This window comes from Eptesicus fuscus, chromosome 7, assembly GCF_027574615.1.
Source record: "Eptesicus fuscus isolate TK198812 chromosome 7, DD_ASM_mEF_20220401, whole genome shotgun sequence".
Taxonomy (NCBI): domain Eukaryota; kingdom Metazoa; phylum Chordata; class Mammalia; order Chiroptera; family Vespertilionidae; genus Eptesicus; species Eptesicus fuscus.
In genome coordinates, this window is record NC_072479.1 from 45610864 (window position 1) to 45623100 (window position 12237).

Here is a 12237-nt window from a genome sequence, read left to right on the forward strand (position 1 = left end):
ATATTAACTTATTTTTATCAGCATAAAACTCAATATAACTTATTTATTAAGTAAGTAAAGATAATGAACTGAAATTATCCATTTCATTGCTTTAGGTAGACATGTGTAAGTTAAGTCACCAAAAGAAAAGAGTACCGAAGACTTGTTTTCACTCATCCATTTATTGAGAGCTATGATGCTGCAGGTACTGCACTAGGCGTCAGTCACACAGGTAAAAGATGCATCCAATGTCTTCACAAAGTTTGTATTGTTATCTGAAACCCATGTGACCAGTAAAGTTTGATGATGAAAAACATATCACTGATTTTTAAATCATAGAATTCTATGTCAGTGTAAGATTCATTTTTTCAGGCTCCTTTCCTTCAACCTCTATTTCTTGAATGTGTGTGTCATTACTGTGAAAACTAATGAAACCCAGGTAACATCTATAAAATACAAAACATGTTAACTTCGAGAGACGGGTAAGATTCTTCAGGGAAGGAACAACCTAAGACAGGCACAGTCACAGAGGGGCCATCAGGAGAGAACTTGGGGGTCAACAGAGGTGGGGCACAGACCCTCACCCCCCTAACTTTGCAGGGGCCTGAACCCTCACCCCTTCTGAGGGAAGTCTCCTGCCCCTATGGCTGCTTAACTTCCCATGCCCAGCTCAAATCGGGACCCGGGTAACAGACAGAGACTTGGCCGACAGCAGCTGCCCTCTCACTGCAACAAGACTTGTATGAGTTGTCTTGTACCCATGGTGTGGGGAAGTGGGTTTTTTATATCTAAATCCAGCCTACCACCAGGAATGCTCAGGGCCTACTCAAGAAGGCAAATAATCCTCTCCACTAATATTTACAGGGTAAAATAAGATTGTTGTTAGAGTAATAAATTTGACAGTAAAATAGTAGTCAAGTCTTCAGGCTAATTTAAGTTGGCTAATTGAAATAAGTGAATATTCTAGAAAAATTAATTGTACTGGACAAAAAGCAGTTCCTAAAGTGTTAACTAAAAATTTTATTGGTAGTTAATCTCATGATAAAATTGTGTAACATGTAATGAACCTAAAGCAGTCATATTGTAGTGCAAAAAATTAAAATTTAAAAGCTATCAAGACTACATTATAAAATTTTCAAAAGCCTCCTAATATTTAAATCAAAAAAGGGGGGATAGTAGAAGAATATCATGTAAGGAAAAATATCCTGTAAGTAAATTACATCTAGAAAATTTGTACTTTAGAAAATTAATTGTAATGCTAACAGCAAGACACCCATGAAAAAACACACATGGTGTCAAAACAAGCCAGAGGAAAATCATTTGGGCAAAAAATGAAAAAGGATCCCAAGTCAATTTTATAGAAAATATCCCTTTATTAACTTTTGGTCGAGAATATGTTTGTATATTTTCAGAAAACAACTCCGAGACCATGTGGATTCCGGCAACAGAGAGGAATCGACAGGACTCCTCCAGCCATGAAGACAGAAGAGAAGCAGTCCAGAGATGGAAGACGCTTACGTTGCTGACCTTGCCATACTAGCAGTTAGCAGCTGTGCGTCACTGCAGGTTGCCCAGGACCAAACCAGAGAGGGTCGGACCCGCATTACCACCATTTGTCCACCATCCAGAACTGAAATATCATTGCTGACATGTACACATAAGGAACTGTTTGACATTGAAATTGGGTCTCAAAAGAACTGTTGGCCCAGAAAGAAACTCACTACAGACTGATTAATTTGCCTTTCAGCATATCATTATTGCTTATCTCATTTTCGGTTCTTATAAGTGTATTTCTAGTAGGACATGATCTCACTCATCTAGGGGAAATGATGAACAACATAGACTGATGAACAAGAACAGAGACAAGGAGGCATGGATCAGACTGTCGGACCTCAGAGGGAGGTTAGGGGAGGGAGGGGATAAAGGGGAGAGATCAACCAAAGGACTTGTGTGCATACATATGAGCCTAACCAGTAGTCAAGGACAACAGGGGGGTGGGGGCATGCGTGGGGAGGGGGGTGGGATGGGAATGGGGGGATGAGGACAAATATGTGATACCTTAATCAATAAAGAAATTTAAACAAGAAAAAAATAAAATAAAATAAAACTAGAAAAAAAAAACATTTTAACTTCGCACATACTGTGAATTCAGTTCAATTAATCAATTACTTATTGAACACTTACTATGTTGTAGGCACGCTTGGGATATTAAAATAAATAAAGCTATTTTTAAAAAATGGTTCTTTTTATAAAGACCTATTATTTGTTTCTTCAATAGCAAAACGTTGCTATAACACATACACATATATAGATATCTATAGGGTATCCAAAAAAAAGTACACACACTTTGAATAATTATTAATTCCAATGGGTTAAATCTGAAAAGAAAGAAACATCAATTGAGCTATCAGAAAAAAAGTGTGTATACGTTTTTGGGGACACCCTGTATATAGAGATACCTATCTATAGGGAGATTATCTATCTGTTCATCTATCTATCTGTCCATCTATATCTCCCTCTGAGTCCTTCTATGCCTCTTTACTCAAGAAAGGTATATGTGTGTGTGTATGTGTGTATACAAACATACACTCATACACAAACACACAGACTTTTATTGTTAAACTAGTGGCCTGGTGCACGATTCGTGCACACTGAAAGGAAATTAATTAGAATAAAGATTTGTGTGGTAATTACATTAGTGCAAAAAATTACATGTAAAAATAGTATTTATAATATAGTATTATAAAATTAAAACATGTGCGATTGGCGCCAGAGAGAGCTTTATATGTATAATGCATGTGCGAGTCAACATTTATTTTTAAATTGCCAATGTGCATCATATGTACTGGCTGGCTGGTTGGTCAGATGGTTGGACATATGTACGGTCAGTCATTTAGCTTTTTATATATATAGATATGTGGAAAACTGTGACACAAAGATTCCTGCACCTATTATGATTCAGATCATATCTATAAAATGAAAAGCAATGGACTGAAAAGGAACTGAATTGTTGTATTTGGTTGCTTAAATAGCTGATCTACGCCACTAGCTGATTATTTTCCTGCATTTTAAAATAATTTAACATATGTGTGTGTGTGTGTGTGTGTGTGTATAAAAGCCTAAGTGACCAAATGACCAAATGACTGGTTGACCGGTCGCTATGATGTGCATTGACCACCAGGGGGCAGACGCTCAATGCAGGAGCTGCTCGCTGGTAGTCAGTGCACTCCCACAGTGGAAGCGCAGCTCAGCCAAAAGGCAGGCTCATGGCTGGTGAGCGCAGCTGCGGCAGCGCGAGCCTCTCCTGCCTCCAGCAGCGCTACTGAGTGGTGGCAGCGGCAGGTACAGTGGGGCCAGGATGAGCTGGAGTGGCGTCCAGCGCCGACTTGGGCTTCTCTCCGGCTGCCTGCCACTTCGCACACTGCTACATCCCCCAAGGAGTCCCAGATTGGGAGAGGGCGCCAGCCAGACTGAGGGACCCCACTGGTGCAGGAATCTGTGTACTGGGCCTCTAGGAAAATATACTAGTAAATCTTTTGGAAAGCAGTAGATAGAAGACCTTGTATAGACACAGCCATGGCCTGCTCTCTTGCTTACAGAGCAGAAATGACCATTTGCTTATTTTTAAATATTACTGATCAAGAAAAAAAAAATGGTTACTTTGGAAGTTATCAAGGTATGGAGCATGGAAATGCCATAGGAATGACTGCTGGTTTTAATTATATGGACCCATCTCACCCATCCTTTCACTAAAAAGATTTGTCAGTGGGATTTTAGATTATATAGATCTGAAGGTCAGCAAGTCAACAAATATTCTGAATGCCTACTGCAGATAAAACATGATGCAAGTTACCAGGATGTGGTAGAGCGGACAGACTTGAACAACAGACAAACCTGGGTTTGAATCTCTGGCTTTCTTTTTATCAGCTGTGTAAACTTGGCCAAGTTATTTAATCACTATAAACTGAATTGTGTTCCCCCCAAATCCATATCTTGAAACCCTATCCTCCAATGTGATAATATTCTAAGATGAGGCCTTTAGGAGATAATTAGGGTTAGATGAGGTCATAAGGGTGAGGTCCTCATGATGGGATTAGTGCCCTTATAAGAAGAAGCAACTGAGAGTTTACTACCTTTCTATACCATGTGAGCACAAAACAAGAAGGCAGTCATTTGCAAGCCAGAGAGTCCTCACAAAAATCAAATCTACCTTGACCTTGATCCCAGCCTCCAGAACTGTGAGAAAATAAATCTCTGTTATTTAAGCCAGTCAATCCTGAGATTCTTATGAAAATTAAATTAAACATTAAACATTTAGCCAAGTCCCAGAACCTCAGAAATTATTAGCTTCCTTCCCTTTCCCTGAGGAGGAGGGGGGCGGGGCGGGGGAAGAACCAGAAGCCACATTCTAAGGAGTTTACAATTCTATTTAAGGCACAGGATTAAGCAGTTCCCTTAATAGTAAACTAAAAAACTAAACAAAAACTTATCCTTAGGTCTCAGCTTAGATGTTACTTTTTCCAAGAAGCCTGCTCTGCAGCCCACCCACCCCCCTCAAGTTTCTATTTCCTGTTTTTTCAGTGCCTGTACTTCCTCATCTTATCACTTAATTTACTGAAATTGCCTATTATGTACTTCTCATCTAATCTCACTCCAAACATCTCAAATACTATGCTCTGAAAGGAGAAAGCTGCATCTGACTTATTCACAAGTAAATCTCGGAGAAGAGGGAGATTAAAGATGATTTAGGAAATAAGTTGAATCTTGTTAAAAAAAAAAAAAGATATAATCTACCTCAGTTTCTTCATCTGTATGTAAAACGGGGATATTAGCTGTACTTACCTCATAGGCAAGTTGATTACCACATAAGTAATCCTATAATTATCTCATAGTATTAAAGAATTAATACATGTAATATTCTTGATAAATAGCAATATAAATAATAATGATGGCACATGAGGAATATTCTACATCATAGAGTTGTTATGTCTCCCTAAATAAATATACAAATACCTTACCAGAATAACTCTAAATGAACCAGATCTACAAATGTAAAAAATGAAATCATAAAAGTACTTGGAAAAAATTGACAATATTTTTTGTAGCCTCTCAGTAGGGAAGAACTTTTAAACTATGATATAAAACCCAAAGTCCATAAAAGAAAATATAGCTGAAAAATATTAAATTCAACTACATGAAAACCATGTCCAAATGGCCAAAACTAGAATAAGCAAAGACAAATGACAATCTGGTGAAAAAAAAAAAAAAAAAAAAAGCTTGTATCTCATAACATAAAAGCAGGGCTAATTTTCTCTAATATTTAAAATGCTCTTACAAACCATTAAGAAAAATACCCAAAGGCCTAATAAAAAAACAGGGGCAAAGGATATTATAAGATATTTTCATAGAAAGAAAATATATCTCTTAATATGTAAAAAGATTCACTCATAATAAAAAAAGAAATGTAAACTACCCTGAGAAACCACTTCCACCTAGCAGATTGGCAAAAATTAAAAGTTAAGAACAAACACTATGTTGGCAAGAATATGGGGAACCAGGCACTCTTACATATGACTGGTATAAGTATAAACTGGTATAACTGAAAGACAATTTGGTAATATGTCATACATTTCACCATTTGACCTTATAATTTTATTTATGTAAAATTTATCTTAGATATATTCAAACATTTATATATGAAATAACATATAAAAGTTTTCTTGTTGCAGAATTATTTTTTAATAATAAAAAAATTAGAAAATAAAAAACCATCAATAAGAGAATGTTACAGTACAGCACACATGGAATCCTATCTAATAAAGAGGGAATATGCTAATTGACCATCATTCCATCACAAAGATGGCTGCACCCACAGCTGAGGCCAAGCTCCCATAAGGAGCCTTAACAAGCAATCAGCAAGGACCTGAGGCTTCACCCTCCCCCACCCCCGTGGGGCTTGACAGGGGACCTCAGGCCACGCCCCCCCACCTAGCAGGGTTTGACAGGGGACCTCAAGGTGTGCTTCCTGTCCTGGTGCTGGGCTAGGGGACCTCAGGCTGCTCCCCCCGCCCCAGTGCCAGGCCAGGGGACCTCAGGCCGTGCCCCCCACCAGGTGGGGCATGACAGGGGATTTCAGGCCATGTCCCACACCCGGCACCAGGCCGGGGGACCTCAGACCACACCCCCTGCCTGGTGGGACATGACAGGGGACCTCAGGCTGCACCCCCCACCCCAGTACTGGGCCAGGGGATCTGAGGCTGCACTCCCCTGCCTGGCTGGGCTTGACAAGGGTGGGACTGGCCGGGTCTGGATCTAGCCCAATGCGGGGAGGGGGGGGGGGGCGGGTGGCCAGCCGGGTGTGGGTCTCACATGATTTTGAGGTGCATGTGGGTGGGTGGGGACTTGACTCTGGGTCCCGTGGTGAGCCCCAGACTCTAACAGGAGGAAGGTTTTCATATACATTTTACTAATTTTCTTTCAGCTCTGACACTTCTATTATAGAGAAAGGGCAAATAGCAATATTAAATTATTTCCTCTAATTAATCCCCTTTTAATGTACACGAATTTCGTGCACCGGGTCACTAATACTAAAATAAGCAAAGTGAACAAAGTATTTTTGCTATCTCTTGTCTGAGAAGAAGAAAATAAGAAAACAAATACATAATGGAAAACGTACAAGAAACTGATAACTTGATTGCTTTGGGAAAATCAGCTGGGCTGTTAGATGATAATAATGGAAGAAATTATTTTCTTGGTTTACCCATTTGCACTTTTGGAATTTTGAAATCTTTGAACTTGTTTATTCATAAGCAAATAAATAAAGCTTAAATACTGGTATAAAACCTTTATTATTGCAATTTTGGTTCTGGTTGTTCATTGCCTAAATGATAAATATTAAGGTTTTTAAAATATATTTTTATTGGTTTGAGAGAGGGAGAGATAGAAACATCAATGATGAGAGAGAATCATTGATTGGCTGCCTCCTGCACGCCCCACACTGGGCATTGAGCCTGCAACCTGGGTATATTCCCTGACAGGGAACTGAACTGTGATCTGCTGGTTCATAGGTTGTCACTCAACCACTGAGCCACACCAGCTGGGCTAGATATTACGTTTTTAAAATTAGCCTTTAAGGTTATGATTTCTGGTCCTGGGTATAAAAGGAGAAGGACTTACTAGTATACTCCCTCCCCCAGGCATGTATTGATCACATTTGAAGAGAATATTTTCTATTTGTAAAGGGTGATGAATGAGCTCTATAGGGTTAGGGGCCTTCAATGAGGCAGGCTGCACAGCTGCAGATATGAATATATATGAAAATGAAGTCATTTTAGTTTGTCCCCCAAGGACTCTCAGGCTCATGAATGAATTCCCAGAAAATAATATACACATCAAAAGTACTTGATTTCTTAGTCTAAAATTCTCTTCCTGACGAGGGTTATACCAATGAAACAGTTTCTTGCCTGGAATGTCTCTAAGGAAGAGGGAAATGGTGAAATATATACAATTCTAATGTTCTAGGAATTATTTTATACTCAGCTATGTTAGTCACACATGATTTAACCCACTTCTCTATGACAGGTTCTTGTTAAAATATGTTCAAGTGAATTATGTAAATGGCCTATTTTAAAATGTATTCTAAGAAATATACTAAAGCAGATGTCAGAAATTTACAGTGTTCTATTATCCAACCCTTATTTTTTAAATGCCAACCATGCTGCAGAATCAAAGATGAACGGAGATGAAAACCAGACACAAAGGGAGGAATTCCAGGCAAAATATACTCACAGTAGTAAAACTTCAAGCTCAGATAAAAACCTCTTCCATTGTTTCTTGCATTGCATTGTTTTCTCCTAAATATTATACAGAAAAACAAGGGGGGAAAATTACGGAAAGGCTCACTATTCCTGGGAGTCTTAGCCTAGGGCCCATGGTCTCCCTGAAATTAGATGAACTTTTTGGTGAAAATGCAAATGAACATTTTTCTGGGAAGAGAATCCTTAGATTTAATCAGATTTTCAAAAATCCATTAACCCCCAAACGGATTTAGAACCAATGCTCTTAAATTAATTTTTTAAATTAAGTTTTTCATGTTGCTATAGTCTATAGTTTGAACTATTTTACCTTTTTCATAAATTTAAAAATAGTATATATATTCAAATAAATCCCATGATGTTTAGAAATTCCTCACTTGATCTCATGAAGAATTCAGTTTGTCATCCCCGCATTCTGGTTAGTGAATCTCACTAATTTGGCATTTATAACTTGGGTCATGTGAACAGGTTGGTTCAAGTTTACTTCTGTATTAATTTTGAAAAGATGGGCCTACTAAGCAAATGAAAATTATAATTCCTTACTTCAAAGATGCTTCAGAAGCTAGCCCAGGGCCTGACAAATATTTATTGAATAGATTAGCGAGTTCAATGATATTGGTCTGAGCATCTACTCTGTACCTGGCACTGTTCTCAGGGGCTTCATACACCTTATGTCACACTGGTCTCTGAATCTCAGGTCCCTAACTTCTACCATAAAAGAGTTAAATTAAGTGTGTCCTTAGGTCCCATCAGTTGTAAGGTTCTTTCACTTGCAAATTGCTAAACAGGGCAGTTTTCAGAGCTCTCTGTCCTCAGAAATAAAGGGAGAGAAATCCAACAAGAATTCTGGAAACTATTTTCCAAGTTAATCCAGAAAGTCAGAAACAATAAACTAGGTTGACAGCTCATTTTCAAAGACATCTTTATGAAAATTTATATTTTAAAAAACCATTGTCATGTGATCCAAGTGGATTGGGTCTCAGGCTCATTTCTAGCACTCACTATTGGTGACTTTTTGTCACTTAATCTCCCTGAGGTCAGACTTTTCTTAATCTGAACAGTGAAGGGTTTAGTTTCTGTGTTCGCGCTAACCTAGCATCCTTGCTGCTCCAAGTGTGGTCTGTGCACAAGGAACATCAACTTCACTAGGAGCTGGTGAGAAAGGCTGAGTCTCAGGTCCCTGCCCAGAGGTGCTGAGTTAGAATGGTAAGCTCCCCAGATGTTGGATGTACCTATCTCACACATCTGGTATGTTTCCCTCTACCTTTGTCATCTCCTGTCTTTTTACTCCTAGATATTAGCAACGAAAGTCATAAAACGGGCATATTTATCATTCATTTCATTGCTTGACAAACATTTATTGAACAACTACTATGGTTCAGGCCCTGTCGTGAGGCACTGGGATACTAAGATAAATAAGAGCTCTTTGAAGAAAACCATTTAGCCTATTGTGAGAGACGGGTGAGGAAATCAATACTATGATATAATGCTGTGAGGCTGTGTCTACACTCAGGAGGGTCAGCAAAACCATCCTGGAGGGGTCAGAGGCAATCAAAGAAATAATTCTCTGGGGCAGGAAAGGAAGAAGATCTAGAGGCAATGATATCTCATTCCGAAGCCAGACAGACTCCTGGAAACAAAACTCCCCAAAGGGAGTGAGAGTTGGTGGTAGCTGCAGAGAGAAGAGGAAGGTAGATGGATGGAGCCTTTGGGGAGGTGGCCCTGGGGTGCCACCAAAGGAGAATGTACAAATGGGGCCAGAGAAACACTAGTGCTAAGACACAGGCTCTAGTTAGGCCACCTCTACAATAACCTCATTCTCTGTTGAATGGTTTTACTGGTAAATAGTTCCATTTGTTTAACAGACCATTCATCTTATCAGAAATTTTGCGATGCCTATATAGAATTAGTGGACGAAATGCGATTGAGGAAATGGAGAAATCAGGGTAGTAATTTTTTTTAAGTCCCTGTAATGTAAGCTGCAAAGTAGGATTCATCTTAGGACCTCCCTCTTTCTCCCCTATTTCCTCAGCCCTATATAATAGATCACTATTTTGGTCCATTTCATCTCTTCTCTTAGACATTCTCCTTGCCTTACCCCCTGCCTCTACCCCACCTTACACACCTGAGAAGCTTTTAACAAACACTGACGCCACCCTGGCCGCTGTGGTTTGGTTGGAGCATCATCCCATACACCACGTCCCATATGATGCCTCCCATATCAGTGTTTCTCTCTCTCTTGCTCACTCTCTCAATATCAATTTTTTAAAAATATTGATGCCTGCCACCACCGCCTCTAGTCTGACCTAACCAGACACTAAGGGGATCATTTTTTTTTTTTAAGCTCCAGAAGTGAGTCTAATATTAGGGCTAAGAACATTCGTTTAAGCTCGGTTCGTTTACACATCTGAAAGATCCCTCTGCCAGGTCTTTTCACCTCCACTCTAAGCTCTTGCCACGCTTCCTCCAATGCTTCTGCTCACTTCCTGTCTGTCATCTAACCTTGTAATCAAAGTTACATTTCAAAAACTCAAACCTAGTCTTTTTACTCTCCCTCTTACAAACCATCCATGGACTTAACCTATCTTTCCAGTATCATTTTCTGCCTCTTCCTTCCCGCTCCCACACTAATCTCTACTCCCCTGAACAATCTATTATTCATGAGTAAGATACTTTCATGCCTGAGCCTTCAGGCCTATGCATCTGCTACTTATTCCACCCCAGAAGTAACCCCACTCCCTCACTGCCGGCCAAATCCTACTCATCCTTCAAAGTCCACCTGAAAGGTCACTTCCTTTCATCCACTTCTCCATTTGTTCATTGCAGAAATTTTTATTGAGTGGTTACTCTGTGCCAGGCACTCTCCTGGGTGCTGGACGCGCCCCTCCCCTGGCTATATGGTATGTGCTCCTGTAACTTTTTGGACAAATCTCTGCTGAAGTACTCCTCACATTGCAATTTAACATTTTCTTTAGCTGGCTGTTTCCCCCTGTTAAACTCTGAGCAACTGGAGGATGAAATATGCCTTATTCATCTTTGCAAGCTCAACACCCAGCCCATACAAGGAGTTTAGAAACTGTTTAGTAATTGTTGACTAACAGTGAAGAACATGAGGAGCAGCTCTTGGGGGGGGGTGTGGTGTACCTCTCTCTCCCCGACTCCTGGGTTAGATGCCTCAGTACCCTTGCTGTTCTACTGGCTGCAACCACTCAGCTGTCTCCCAATCTCCTACTCTCATAGTTGCCTTGCTGCTCCTACCTGAAGCCTCCCCTTTTCTACCCGCCAGAACTCTGACAGAAGACCATTCATGAAGCAGCATGGGATGCCAGTCTGTGGCTTAGCCCCTGAAGCTGCCCATCAAACAAACAGGAAAATGGGAGCAGCCGGCACAATCTGACTATCTGAAGTGAAGTCCCAAAGGTCCTTCAAGGCTTTTCAGAAAAGTCTTTCTCATGCAGTACATCTGGGGATGGGGAGGATTTGACTTCCACATTCCTGCAAGACAGTCATTCACTTCTCAGTCATTTCTCCGGTCACCTGAGATCATGTATCTTATTTCCATTTATGAAATTATATTTTCAAATGCACCTCTTTTCAATCTTGATGAAAAATGACACATTTTAGTATGAAGCGTAGCAAATAAGCGGAACTGATATCCTGTGAGAGTAATTCTTTCCATACCTGTTTAAACAACTTAATGGCATAGGTCTGGTTTTGGATCTCCGCTCTGTATACCTCGAAAATCTCCCCTTCTCCGATGAGGAAACCTTTGTGGAAGTTGTTGGTTCCTTCTAGGATGTTTTGAAAGCTGATAGAAGAGTTAAGCACTATGCCTCCGGAAGGAAAGTAGAGAGAAGGTAAGTTACCTTTTCTTTTTTAGGAGTCAATGTCACCATGATAAAGAACTAGGACTTCCATACCAGAAACGCACCACGTGCTCTCTGCACATTTACTCAGGTCTGGTGCCCACCATTTCACAGAGCAAATGACTTTTTAGATATTCCAACAATAGCACTGTGATTCTACCACCCTTACACAGAGGTCAGCCAAAAAGCTTAGTTGGGAAACTTTTCCAAGGTTCTGTTTCTTTGTCACTAGGACTATGAAGAATGAGAAACCAGTAAAAATAAAAAAGCATATTAGTGGAAAACTTGCTATTACTAAACAATATTTTCCAAGAATGACTGATGGAAACATTTTTCATTAGCCAAAACTTCTAAATGCCTAATTTACTTCCGCAGAGTAAATTAGGAAGAGGCAAAAGCAGAGATTGGGAAGAAAACATTTAAAAAGTAATCAAATATAAATCCAAAAGCAAAAGCTCGGCTAAATCCTTCAGAACCCAATTTTGGCTACATTTCCACATTTAATGTTTGATTTAGACCTTACTGCTAAATCTTAAAGGACCAACATTTTCTAAATCTCTCTTGAACCAAAGAAGCAT

General features: G+C 39.7%; 1 protein-coding gene across 1 annotated transcript in view; it reads right to left on the reverse strand.

Annotated features, from left to right (window-relative positions):
• IRAK3 (interleukin 1 receptor associated kinase 3) overlaps positions 1-12237 on the reverse strand; it is a 60697-nt gene that overhangs the window by 20060 nt on the left and 28400 nt on the right. Inside the window, 2 exon segments of the mRNA XM_054718885.1 lie at positions 7768-7832; positions 11475-11626. Coding sequence (XP_054574860.1) covers positions 7768-7832; positions 11475-11626 — 217 coding nt within the window.